The sequence below is a fragment of the Lepidochelys olivacea genome (assembly GCF_965140295.1).
Source record: "Lepidochelys olivacea isolate rLepOli2 genome assembly, chromosome: 4".
Classification (NCBI taxonomy): domain Eukaryota; kingdom Metazoa; phylum Chordata; order Testudines; family Cheloniidae; genus Lepidochelys; species Lepidochelys olivacea.
The window spans coordinates 56,402,600-56,414,724 of record NC_140414.1 but is presented as its reverse complement, the minus strand read 5'-3'; the positions used below and the strand labels follow the sequence as shown (position 1 = coordinate 56,414,724).

Genomic DNA, 12,125 nt, shown 5'->3' with positions numbered 1-12,125 from the left:
CACAAGGCTCACATAATGATCACTAGCATTTCTGATGTACACAAAACACATTAGCGACTCAGGCATTTGACTCTTGCGTGTAAATATGTTGTGGGGTTTTTTTGTGTAGAGTATATGGAAATAGTTTTCACAAAAAGAAAAAGTATGATTAAATTGCCACTTACAGGATATCTACTCCATCTATCCTTCAGTTTTCTGGGTTTTTTTTTTAAACAGATGGCATGTATAAGGTGTGCCTTAGCAGAATTGTCATGCTTCACCATGAACTGCTTTTTTAACTAAGATGAAAAGGATTTCCTGAAGAACCACAGGAACAACAAAATAATAAAGCACACATAAAAAGAATCCTACTCAGGAAAAGACAAATGCACATAGTACAAAACACTGCTGCAGTATCCTTCAGTAAGAAGCTAGTTAAAGAGCAAGGGTTTGCAAAGATTTTCTTTTAAGAAGACTATGAAGAGAACTAAAAGAGAGACATAGAAGCTTGTGCTCCATTTAGCAACACAGACATTAAAGAAAAGCAGGTTACCCAGAAATAAGCAGAAGTGTCGATATATTAATAAAGGAGCAAGAGGAAGGTCTTGAGACATAATTAGAGATATGATACCTTAAAGTCCTAAGCAAATGCACTCAAAAAGATTTTGTTTTGTTGAAAAAAAGAGGATTCCAAAGTGTATAAATCAGGAGAGTGATTACACGTTTTGTGGAGGCAAGAAGACTAATTAAAATTACAAAAACAATTTGAAGTGTCATATAAATAAAGAGGACAAGAAGTTGATTTAAAGTTTTTCTTTAGTAATTTGTCTCCTCTTTGTCGTGGCACACTCACAGAAAGTGAATGCTGGAGGAGGACCCTCCCCGCAGCCTTTTGTGTGTGTGTGTGTGACTTCACTGTCCTTTGATTTGGAAGCAAGCTGATTGGCTGGAAGCAATTCAACACATGCCGGGCAAAAGCTTTGTGTGAGTTGAACTGAAGTTGCACAGATTTTAGACTGGAGTCAGCAATCAAGGGTGTTTAGTCTGCAGCTGAACAGTGAGAGGGAAAGGATCGCTCAGAAAAGATACACTGCAGATTCAGCTAGCACTCTGCAACAAATGGATACTAACTGCAGAAGGAGAAAACACTGATGTGACAAATTTCGTCCTTGAAGAGGAGCAGGAAAACAAATGACACAGATTGGATTGCATACAGATTGTATCTGGAAGTCCTGACACGGTGTGTATACAAAAAAAAAAAAGTTTTCTGAGCTATACTAGGATATTAATACTTTGCTATATTATAAAAGACATTTTCAAGTTTTAAAGGACCAGATGTGTACTGGGTTTAAGGTACCAAAGGAAGTTGAAAGAATTGCTTTTTAACTTGCTTGGAGAAATGAATTGCAAAATCTTACAAATGCACCAAATCAGCAGTAAAATGCACTTTATGTTCCTTTTTGTACTGATGATAATATCTTTCAGTAAAGATGTGCTAGGCAAGAATTTGAAATACAGGATTTATGAGGAGCAGAGAGTTGGATCAGTAATTGCAAGACTATCAGAGGATGTAGCTGATGTTTTATTTAAAATTCCTAACCCTTCTTCAGTTCGTTTTCGAGCCATGCAAAGGGGGAATTCTCCTTTACTTGTAGTCCGAGAGGATAATGGAGAAATCAGCATAGGAGCTAAAATTGACCGGGAACAACTCTGCCAGAAAAACTTAAACTGCTCTATAGAGTTTGATGTGATCACTCTCCCTACTGAACATCTGCAGCTTTTCCATGTTGAAGTTGAAGTGCTTGATATTAATGACAACTCTCCCCAGTTTTCCAGAGCTCTCATCCCTATTGAAATTTCAGAGAGTGCAGCTGTAGGAACCCGGATCCCTTTGGACAGTGCTTTTGATCCAGATGTTGGGGAAAATTCTCTGCACACTTATTCACTGTCTGCAAATGATTTTTTTAATATTGAAGTGCGAACAAGGACTGATGGTGCCAAGTATGCAGAACTCATTGTGGTTAGAGAATTGGATCGGGAGTTGAAGTCAAGCTACGAACTCCAACTCACTGCTTCAGATAAGGGGGTGCCTCAGCGATCTGGATCATCTATCCTAAAAATAAGTATTTCTGATTCTAATGATAACAGTCCTGTTTTTGAGCAACAATCATATATAATTCAGCTCTTAGAAAATTCACCAGTGGGTACTTTGCTCATAGACCTCAATGCTACTGATCCAGATGAGGGCGCTAATGGTAAAGTCATGTATTCTTTCAGTAGTCATGTGTCTTCCAAAATTATAGAGACTTTTAAAATAGACTCAGAGAAAGGCCATCTGACCCTTCTGTCACAAGTGGACTATGAAATCACCAAATCCTACGAAATTGATGCTCAGGCTCAAGATTTGGGTCCAAATTCTATCCCAGCTCATTGCAAAATTATCATTAAAATTGTGGATGTCAATGACAACAAACCTGAAATTAATTTAAACCTGATGTCCCCTGGGAATGAGGAAATAGCTCACATTTCTGAAGGGTCACCCATGGACACTTTTGTTGCCATAGTCAGGGTACAGGACAAGGACTCTGGCGTGAATGGAGAGATAGTTTGCAAGCTTCATGGGCATGGCCACTTTAAACTTCAAAAGACTTATGAAAATAACTATTTAATTTTGACTAATGCTACTCTAGATAGAGAAAAGAGATCTGAATACAGTTTGACTGTTATAGCTGAAGACAAGGGGACACCAAGTCTCTCCACAGTGAAACATTTTACTGTCCAAATCAATGATGAAAATGACAACCCACCCCGCTTCCAGACAAACAGATATGAAGTTGTTATCTTAGAAAATAACTCTCCAGGTGCATACATCACATCTGTTACAGCCACAGATCCAGATCTAGGGGACAATGGACAGGTCACCTACACTATTTTGGAAAGTTATATTTTGGGAAGTTCCATAACCACCTATGTGACCATTGACCCATCCAATGGTGCAATCTATGCACTCAGAACTTTTGATCATGAAGAAGTAAATCAGATTACCTTTGTGGTTCAAGCTAGAGATGGAGGAAGTCAGCAACTTGTTAGTAATACCACAGTTGTGCTAACTATTATTGATGAAAATGATAATGCTCCTGTTATTGTGGGACCAGCACTACGCAATAACACTGCAGAAATCTCAATCCCTAAAGATGCTGAGAGTGGTTTCCATGTGACTAGGATAAGGGCTATAGACAGAGATTCTGGTATGAACTCAGAACTAAGCTGTTCCATAATAGCTGACAATGAAGAAAACATATTTGTAATGGACCCAAGATCATGTGACATCTATATTAATGTTAGCATAGAATCTGTTTCATCTAAAGAATGGGAATTTTTTGTGATAGTTCAGGATAAAGGCAGCCCTCCACTTAGTACCAAAGCACTTCTGAAATGTACTGTTTTTGAATATGTTTATGCAATTCCAAGCACAGAAGCTACCTTTATTAGCCAGCCCTCTCTGGATGTTTCTATGATAACAATTATATCACTTGGATCAATATGTGCAGTGTTGTTGGTCATTATGGTTGTCTTTGCTACAAGATGCAATCGAGAGAAAAAGGACACAAGATCCTACAACTGTCGTGTGGCAGAATCAACTTACCAGCACCATCCAAAAAGACCATCAAGACAGATTCACAAAGGTGACATTACACTTGTGCCTACTGTTAATGGCACTTTACCCATCAGATCTCACCACAGATCTTCTCCTTCATCATCTCCAACCTTAGAAAGAGGACAAATGAGCAGTCGACAAAGCCACCATAGTCACCAATCACTTAACAGTCTAGTGACAATCTCATCAAATCATGTGCCAGAGAATTTCTCACTGGAACTCACTCAGGCTACTCCAGCTGTTGAGGTAAAGTCATATATTATTTTGCATGCGTGTTCACTCATTCACTCATCTACGAGTGTGTTTACATTCTGCAAGCTGTCTGTGACAGTATAAAAGTATTATAGATTTATTTTCAGGGATGCAGCACTGCAGTTCCACGCTGTCAACTGAATCTTAAAACAATCCTGCACATGAGAGACTATAGTAAACCTATTATAATTTCTTTAGATTCTTCTTTACTTTGAAACAACTTTGAGAAATATACACAAAATATACACATTACTTTATTATTGATGTACAGGTTTCTGTGCGTATGTGTGTGTGTTCAGACACACATAGTGTATAACACACAAATTATTTGTACAAATGACAGAACAAACTCCTTAAAACGAGGGTTTATAGTTGAAACACTGCTACAATTTTAACTGTAGCTGCTCTAGCAGATGGTGGTAGTGTGTGAATGTATGCATCCCGTATCTTCATAATTTGAAACTGCCTATTTTATTTTTTAAATATATACACTATATAAAGTTTTAAAGGAGACAGAACAAATTCTAAATGGAATTTTATTTCAGGATATGATCATGTCATGCCAAAAATTAGTTTTGATCTCTTCTTAAAAAAACCAACCAACCAAACCAAAAAACCCCCTCCTCTTTGCAGTCCATTGTTTTTAAATGATAATTAATTAATTAGTATGAGTTCTGAGATTAAGGAACAACATTGCATTTTCTGTCTGTAAAGTGCCTTCAGATGTTTTCCATGGCAAACACTATATACTCTAAATACCCAGTTGTACTACATTATATCTGCACATGAATGTGCTCTAATTAAATTTTAAAGAAGAAACCAAAAAGAAGTAAATAATTAAAGATTTTCTGAATAGACATTTGGGTTTTATTTCCAGGAATCAGTGTTTTCTTCTTTTCTTTAGCAGGTCTCTCAGCTTCTTTCAATGCTTCATCAGGGCCAATATCAGCCAAGACCAAGTTTTCGAGGCAACAAATATTCCAGAAGCTACAGGTGAGGATTTCAGTTAGATTATGATCAAAACATTTTTATCTGAGAATGACATACTGAACATGAGATAACAAAATATAATTCCATCACCATGTTTTTTCTGTTTACAGATATGCACTACAAGATATGGATAAATTTAGCTTGAAAGATAGTGGCCGTGGTGATAGTGAAGCAGGAGACAGTGATTATGATTTGGGTAGAGATTCTCCAATTGACAGACTTCTTGGGGAAGGATTCAGTGACCTTTTCCTTACAGATGGGAGAATTCCTGCAGGTAAGAACACAATGAAAGTTGAATAGTTTATTTACAGTGCTCCCTGACTGTCACATTGATGTAGTTAGCATTGTGAAAGCAGAAATTCTTTAGCTTTCAAGTTTTATATTTCCTCCTTCATCTGCTCTACAATATATAGTGCCCCAAAACCAGAACACAGGTGGTGCACTCAAGACTGGGACACTATTGAAAATCTGCCCAGAGCAGTGCGTAGGCAGTTTCTGTTATTATTTTCAGCCACATGAGCTGGCTCTAAATCCCCCCCAAAAAGCATCAACTGGTCCGTGTCCCTAGATTTTTAATGACTGGGTGGATGTTTGTGGAGAACCAGGCTGTTGTGGTGTGTTAAAAATACACTGAACTATAATTTGGCAGATGCATTTTCCATAATAGGATCCAGACTTCCAGAGTTTAAAAATGCACTGGTTAGGTGATGGACTGTAGTTTTTAGGTAGGGAAGTGTAGAGCTGCACTGTATTTTCCACTAATAAATTAGTATGTATAAATATGACCTATGTGGCAGTATTTGTTCTGAATGTCAAAGCAGTTCATTACCTGCCATCCTGATTGCTGGAATAAGTTGATTGTTCCAACATAAGGAGAGAGGCATACCTTGGGGGGATGCAAAAGGGAGATAAACCTTTTGTAAATTCAAGCTCACTCATGAGTACAATAAAAGAGACCTGGAAATCACATTAGGCACAGAAGTGAGCTTTGTATTAGAATCCCAATATTTATACAACTACCTGTACTTTTTACTCCTAAATGTTTGGAAAATAAATGTTGGGCCCAGATTTAAATGCCTATACAAAATATACAGGAAATGTTTTCTCCTTGCATATGAAGGCCATTTCCTACAGGGCCAGATTACGCCCGTATGGCTTAGGCTCGTAATGGGGCTGGTGGGTAGCTCTACAATTTGCTGTGCACTAGGGTGCAAGTTAGAGTGCCCACTGAACTGCTCCTTGGGATGGTGCATAGCATGCTTCCTTCTGTAACCAGCTGGTGCCATTGGCAGAGCAGGATGGAGTAGAGCCAAAGCCTTGCAACCTCCTTCCCACCTTTGGGGTGGCTAATACCCTCAAGGGCACTAGAAGGGCCTGCAATTTTGTCTGGCCCTCGTGTGGAGAGTTTAAGATGAAAAGGCTCCTGGAGCCCTTCCTTTCCTGTGCACCTTGGCCCCAAACATGTAATTCTGTCTTTTCAAACCTTCAACACTTCTCTTGTGGATTTTGCTCTATTCTAGGGTCTCACACTACTCCTGAGTCCAATTTACTATCTAGAAGTCCCACCTAGCCCTTGGTAGCTGGGGATATGTTGGTCCAAGTGCCCCAGTATATCCTTGGGACTGTGGTCCTTCATATATATACTTCACTTGAGGACCACAGTCCCAAGGGTTTTTTTGTTGTTGTTGTTGTTGTTGTTTTCTTCTTGCCAATAAGTTGCTACTTAGGAGCCATTTATCCCTGTACCATCCAACTTTAGAAAAAAATCTTTTCTCCGTGGGTGGTAAAGTAGGGAAGAATTTACTATAATTCTCAGCAGCTGCTAAGGGAGACTTCACATGTAACACTCTTGCACTGGAATCCTTCCACAGTGGCAGCTAACGAATAATTGTCTACTTCCTGGCTGGATGATTGTGGGTTGCCAGGGAAAAAAAGGAATGTTTACATTCTTGGATAGCTGAAATTTTTATTATTCATTTAAAGAACTTTCTATTAGCCCTCCAAATATAAAACCAATGAGTGAAATTTTCAAAATTTGGCCCAACTGTGATCCCACTGAAGTGAATGTTAAAACTCTCTCATTGATTACAAGGGGAACAGAGTTAGGCTAACATGGAGTGCTTTAGAAAATCCCACTCTCAATATTTGTTTAAGTGCATAGCCCTAGCCACTCCATTAGTTATACATGAACCAGTTAAGATAACATATGAATTAATCTGCGTGTTCATGCCAAACTCACAAAAACTAGAATGGAAACTTTCTTCAGGTTTCCTAAGTTCAGTTACTTCCTTCCGTGCCCCTCTATTTTTAAGTGTCTGTGCATTTGCACCCGGACCAGAAGTCACAGGGTCAAAATACTGTAAGATAGTTTTTTTCAATATTTTCTGTCTAGATGGAACCAGGAAGGAATGGACCATCTCCCATACATAGGAATTTGTGGGAGAACCTCAAAAATTGTAAGATCAGAAGAACATTTTAAATTTCCATGAAAACATTTCTTTTTTCTCCTTTAAAATATATATAAAAAACCTTTACCTGTAGGTTTAAGGTTTTGAAAAAAACATACATTCAGAGTTACTTCTGACATTTCAGTCTTAACCCATACCATTTTACATTTATATCTTTTCTATTGCTGACTTATGGACAAAGTGGGACATTGTTAACCCTCATCATTAATATCCTGATTGCTGGAATAAGTTGCTTGTTCCAACATAAGGAGAGAGGCATACCTGGGGCGATGGAAAAAATTCAAGCCCACTCGCAAATACAGTAGGGCTTTTGATCATTTGTTCAGAATATTGCTCTTATTTTATACTGCTAAATCTTGGTCTCACTAATGTGAATGGCAAAACCCCCACTGATTTAAATGTGACAAGCCTTTGGCCTTGAGTGAACTTGGCCAATGAACGGTGACACACTAATGGCCCTGCAGTTCTCTATTAACTCACAGAATTGCACTGGAATTGTACTGAACGGTCCAACTGAACCAGTGCAGCTATAATGCATTTCATTCACATCTACACTAGAACTAAAATAGTTTGATTTAACCATTGTGGGTGGAGATATCTTCAAGACTTGTCAAGAGCTGGTGCAATCACAATGGTACTGGCATTGCCTGTGAAACATTATAAGCACATTTAATGTGTGGAAACAAAGCACTTCATAGGCATTTCAAACTCCTAAACCAACACTTTAAACACCAATTTTTTTATGTAGATGAATCTTTTGAGGCTCACCCATCACTACCTCATTTGCAACACCCAGTGTAAAATCTGGCTTCCAGCCATCTATACTTCTGCTAAATTTCGTACTCCCTGATGTAAGAAAGGAAGTGAGTATAAATCTAGAGGAATTTTAAATTGCATTCAAAAGGAAACAATGTGTTAGACTGTATAAAGCATGGTAGGGAAATAATACTGACAATATTAGAGTGCCACTATATCAATCAGTGGCGTATTCTCACCTGGAATATTGTGTTCAGTTCTGGTCACTCTATTTCAGAAATGATGTAGCAGATATTGAAGTGGTCCAGAGACAGGTGAGGAAAATGATTAGAGGCATGAGGAAATTTATGTGGAGACACTGCAAAGTTTAGGACTATTTAGTTTAGTTTTGAGAAAAGACAAATAAAAAAGGATATGATATAGATATATAAAATAAAAAGATAGAAAGAATATAAACCCCAATTCTTCAAGACACAGTCTAACCATTAATTGATGGAATTAAGAAGCAGCTTGCCCTGTGGGCAAGTTATCACATAATCAAAAGTTGTTCTATAATTGTTTATATCTGTGCTTCTTGAACTTTACTGTGCAGTATCTGGTACTGGCCTCTATCAGAGCCAGGATACTGGGCTAGATGGACCACTATCCTGATGGGTTATGACAATCCCAGTGTTCTTATTTGGAATTAAATACATTTACTGAGGTAATTGTGAGGGTGTTGAGCAGCTGCAACTCCCATTAGCTTCAACATCAGGTAGGAAACAGTTTCCTTTTCCAGCATTCAGATGTGGAAATTAGGCCTCTCTCCTGGCATCGTCTCTCTGCACATGGCCTCCACTCACTGTTTACTGTGTTTTAAAAGGGGCTGCACATGCTTCCATTCCTAGTCAACCCTACTAGAATTCTTCTGGGGGATGGATGGTCATTCCCCTCCAGTACCTCTTTGGGTAGGAATGTGAGTTCAGTCTTACATGGCTCGGGTGGGTTAGTAGCTGGCCAATCCTCCCTTTTCTTCCTCCACCCACAAACACTGGGCAAAAAGCAGGGGAACCACCCATTTCCTCCATTTAGCATTCATCATGGGCGGGGGGTGGGGAGGAGGGATAACTCAGTGGTTTGAGCATTGGCCTGCTAAACCCAGGGTTGTAAGTTCAATCCTTGAGGGGGCCATTTAGGGATCTAGGGCAAACATTGGGGACTGGTCCTGCTTTGTGCAGGGGGTTGGACTAGATGACCTCCTGAGGCCCCTTCCAACTCTGATATTCTGTGATTCTATGGGCCCAGATCCCTTAAGTCCTTGGTTGCTCCTCTTTGTAGTCTGTATAGTCACTCTATGTCAGTCAACAACTGGAGGTATTAAACCAGCCAGTCCCCCCAAAAGGCCAAATGCATCCCTAGAATAACTCCACTCAAGTTAATGGAGATATACTGGGCATAAATGTGGCCTAAAATGTCATGAGGTTGGATTAAAATCTGCTTCACCCATTTGGTAATTCATTGTGTTACTAGCAGACCCTTAAGAGGAGACAAGAGTTGGAGAAGATGGAGATAACTCCATATCTTCTCTGTTCTCTCTCCTTTCTCTTCTCCCTCATTTTCTTGTCCTTATTGTTTTCCTCCCATGTCCTTCTATCCTGTTCCCTTGCTCTCTTCACTGAATTGCAACTAGGAGATGAAAGAGGGAAACTTCTTAATTTTCATTCATGAAAGGCATTCACCAGACATTATATACAGTGTAGTTGAAGCTATGTTGGTCCCAGGATCTTAGAGACACAAGATGGGCGAGGTAATATCTTTTATTGGACCAACTTCTTCAGGTCTGGGAAAGGTACTCTAAGTGTTTAGCTGTGACACTCAGAGTATCTTTCCCAGACCTGAGAAGAGTTTTGTGTGGCTTGGAAGTGTGTCTCTCTCACCAACAGAAGTTGGTCCAGTAAAAGATATTCCCTCAGCACCCTGTCTCTTTATTTATCAGACAGTCTTGCATGAGAAGACAGTGCTCTAACCTCGAACTTTTAAGTCACCCAGGCCACTTATGTTCTTGGGATTCACTGAAGCAATGGTATAATATGTTCTTCAAACAAGTTTAAAAATTATATAGTTATCTTATATTTTATATATTTATCATCCTTACTTACAGACTAAAAATACATCTGAACTTCCCTATAATGGGAGACCGACAACACTGGATCTGACCACCTCTGATCTTTGGAGAAATTCAGATGCTGATCAGAGCTTTGGATCTCAGGTCCTTTAATATGCACTAGTGCTGATCCCTGTAATTGTGAGTAATCTGTATAATTGAATCTGAACATTAATCTCCGATTTTGGTTTTGATTACAGCAATGAGGCTATGCACAGAGGAATGCAGAGTTCTGGGACACTCTGACCAATGCTGGATGCCACCTCTGCCCTCTCCATCTTCTGATTACAGAAGTAATATGTTTATTCCTGGGGAGGAATTTCAGCCGCCACCGCCGCAGCAGCAGCAGCAGGCATTTGAAGAAGATTCACAGCCTGTTGATTCCAATGAAAAGAAAAAGAGCTTTTCAACATTTGGTAAAGACTGTCAAAATGAGGAAGAGTCAGAGGACATCTGTACTTCATCTCTCCTCTCTGAAATGAGCAGTGTTTTTCAGCGCCTGTTGCCTCCTTCACTGGACACTTATACAGAATGCAATGAAATGAATCGCTCAAACTCACTAGAGCGCAGGAAGGGACATTTACCAGCCAAGACTGTAAGCTACCCACAAGGGGTCGCAGCATGGGCAGCCAGTACACATTTCCAAAACCCTGCAAACAACACTGGGGCCATGCTAGGGACTCACTTGAGTGCACAACCTTCCTCTAAATGGCTGCCAGCCATGGAAGAAATCCCAGAGAACTATGAAGAAGATGACTTTGACAATGTGCTTAACCACCTCAGTGATGGAAAACATGAACTAATGGATGCCAGTGAGCTGGTAGCAGAAATTAACAAACTGCTGCAAGATGTCCGGCAGAATTAGAGGGTTTTTTATATCATATTTTTCCATATTTATGGAAAACTGGAGGAAAAAAGAACCAGAATGAAAAGAACTGGCATTGCCAATTAGTTGCATTTATCATAAATGTGTCTGTGTATGTTGAATATTAAAATACTGTATTTTCATATGTACACAATGCAAGTGTGATTATCTTTATCTGTATTTTAAAAATACATTTGTACCTTATATTTATGTGTAATTTAACAAATAAATTTTATTTTTGTACTCCCATGGCAAGCATGTTTTCCTCAGTATATATAACTAGCACCATTTGACTTTCTTGCCAAGCAGGTGTGTAAACTAAATCAAAGACAGGGATGTTACTTTTCACGGTTTTGTAAAGAGTTTCAAATGTTACAGCACAGACCCAACCCCACTGAAACATTCTCCATACATTAGTTTCAGTAACTGATCCAACACCTTGTTGCAGTGTTCCATTGTTACAATAAAGAGTTGTCAACTCCCATGAAGCCTAAAATGTTCTTCTTATTTTCATGCCAGTTCAGAGAGTCAGTCTCTTATAAGCCATTAATTAAATGATAGGGGTGAGGAGGGATGGTGGCATTCTCCAGAGGCACAACCACCACTGAGAACGAGTGTTGATCTTAGACAAACTCCTTTGGCCAACTCAACAGTGATACTGAGAAGCTCAGACAAGAGTTGCACCCAACCTCTCCCAGATGGGTCAGGCTGATTCAGGACCTCTCTGGTAGTGGGAATAAAAGGGTATACTTCAGGGACACTCTCCCCCCTTGCCAACAAAATAATCTTTCTAGCCATGACCACCAAGTCACGACTAGCTTTCTTATTTCCAGATACTGAGCAGTCAGTCACTCTGTGTTGAAGCCCAAAAGGGAATTCTATGGGCCACCATACATATGCCTTATGATACAGTTTTTAATTCATGATCACATACTATTTATTCCACAGGACACCTGTCTCAGTGGACAGGATGAACGGTGCTTACTTAATAAACAGCTGTTCACTATTTTGTTT

At 39.3% G+C, this 12,125-nt stretch overlaps 1 protein-coding gene across 2 annotated transcripts; it reads left to right on the top strand.

The window, feature by feature from the left end:
• Positions 1 to 1,226: 1,226 nt before the first annotated feature.
• On the top strand, positions 1,227 to 11,595 carry PCDH18 (protocadherin 18). 2 transcript variants are annotated; one of them, XM_084625523.1, is made up of 4 exons: positions 1,227 to 3,883; positions 4,797 to 4,882; positions 4,990 to 5,153; positions 10,447 to 11,595. In XM_084625523.1, exons 1-4 carry the CDS (start codon positions 1,379 to 1,381, stop codon positions 11,109 to 11,111), a joined length of 3,420 nt encoding a protein of 1,139 aa, XP_084481649.1. In that variant the 5' UTR covers positions 1,227 to 1,378; the 3' UTR covers positions 11,112 to 11,595. The 2 variants fall into 2 exon arrangements, with proteins under 2 accessions (XP_084481649.1, XP_084481648.1); XM_084625522.1 differs by having other exon boundaries at positions 4,794 to 4,882.
• Positions 11,596 to 12,125: the final 530 nt, after the last annotated feature.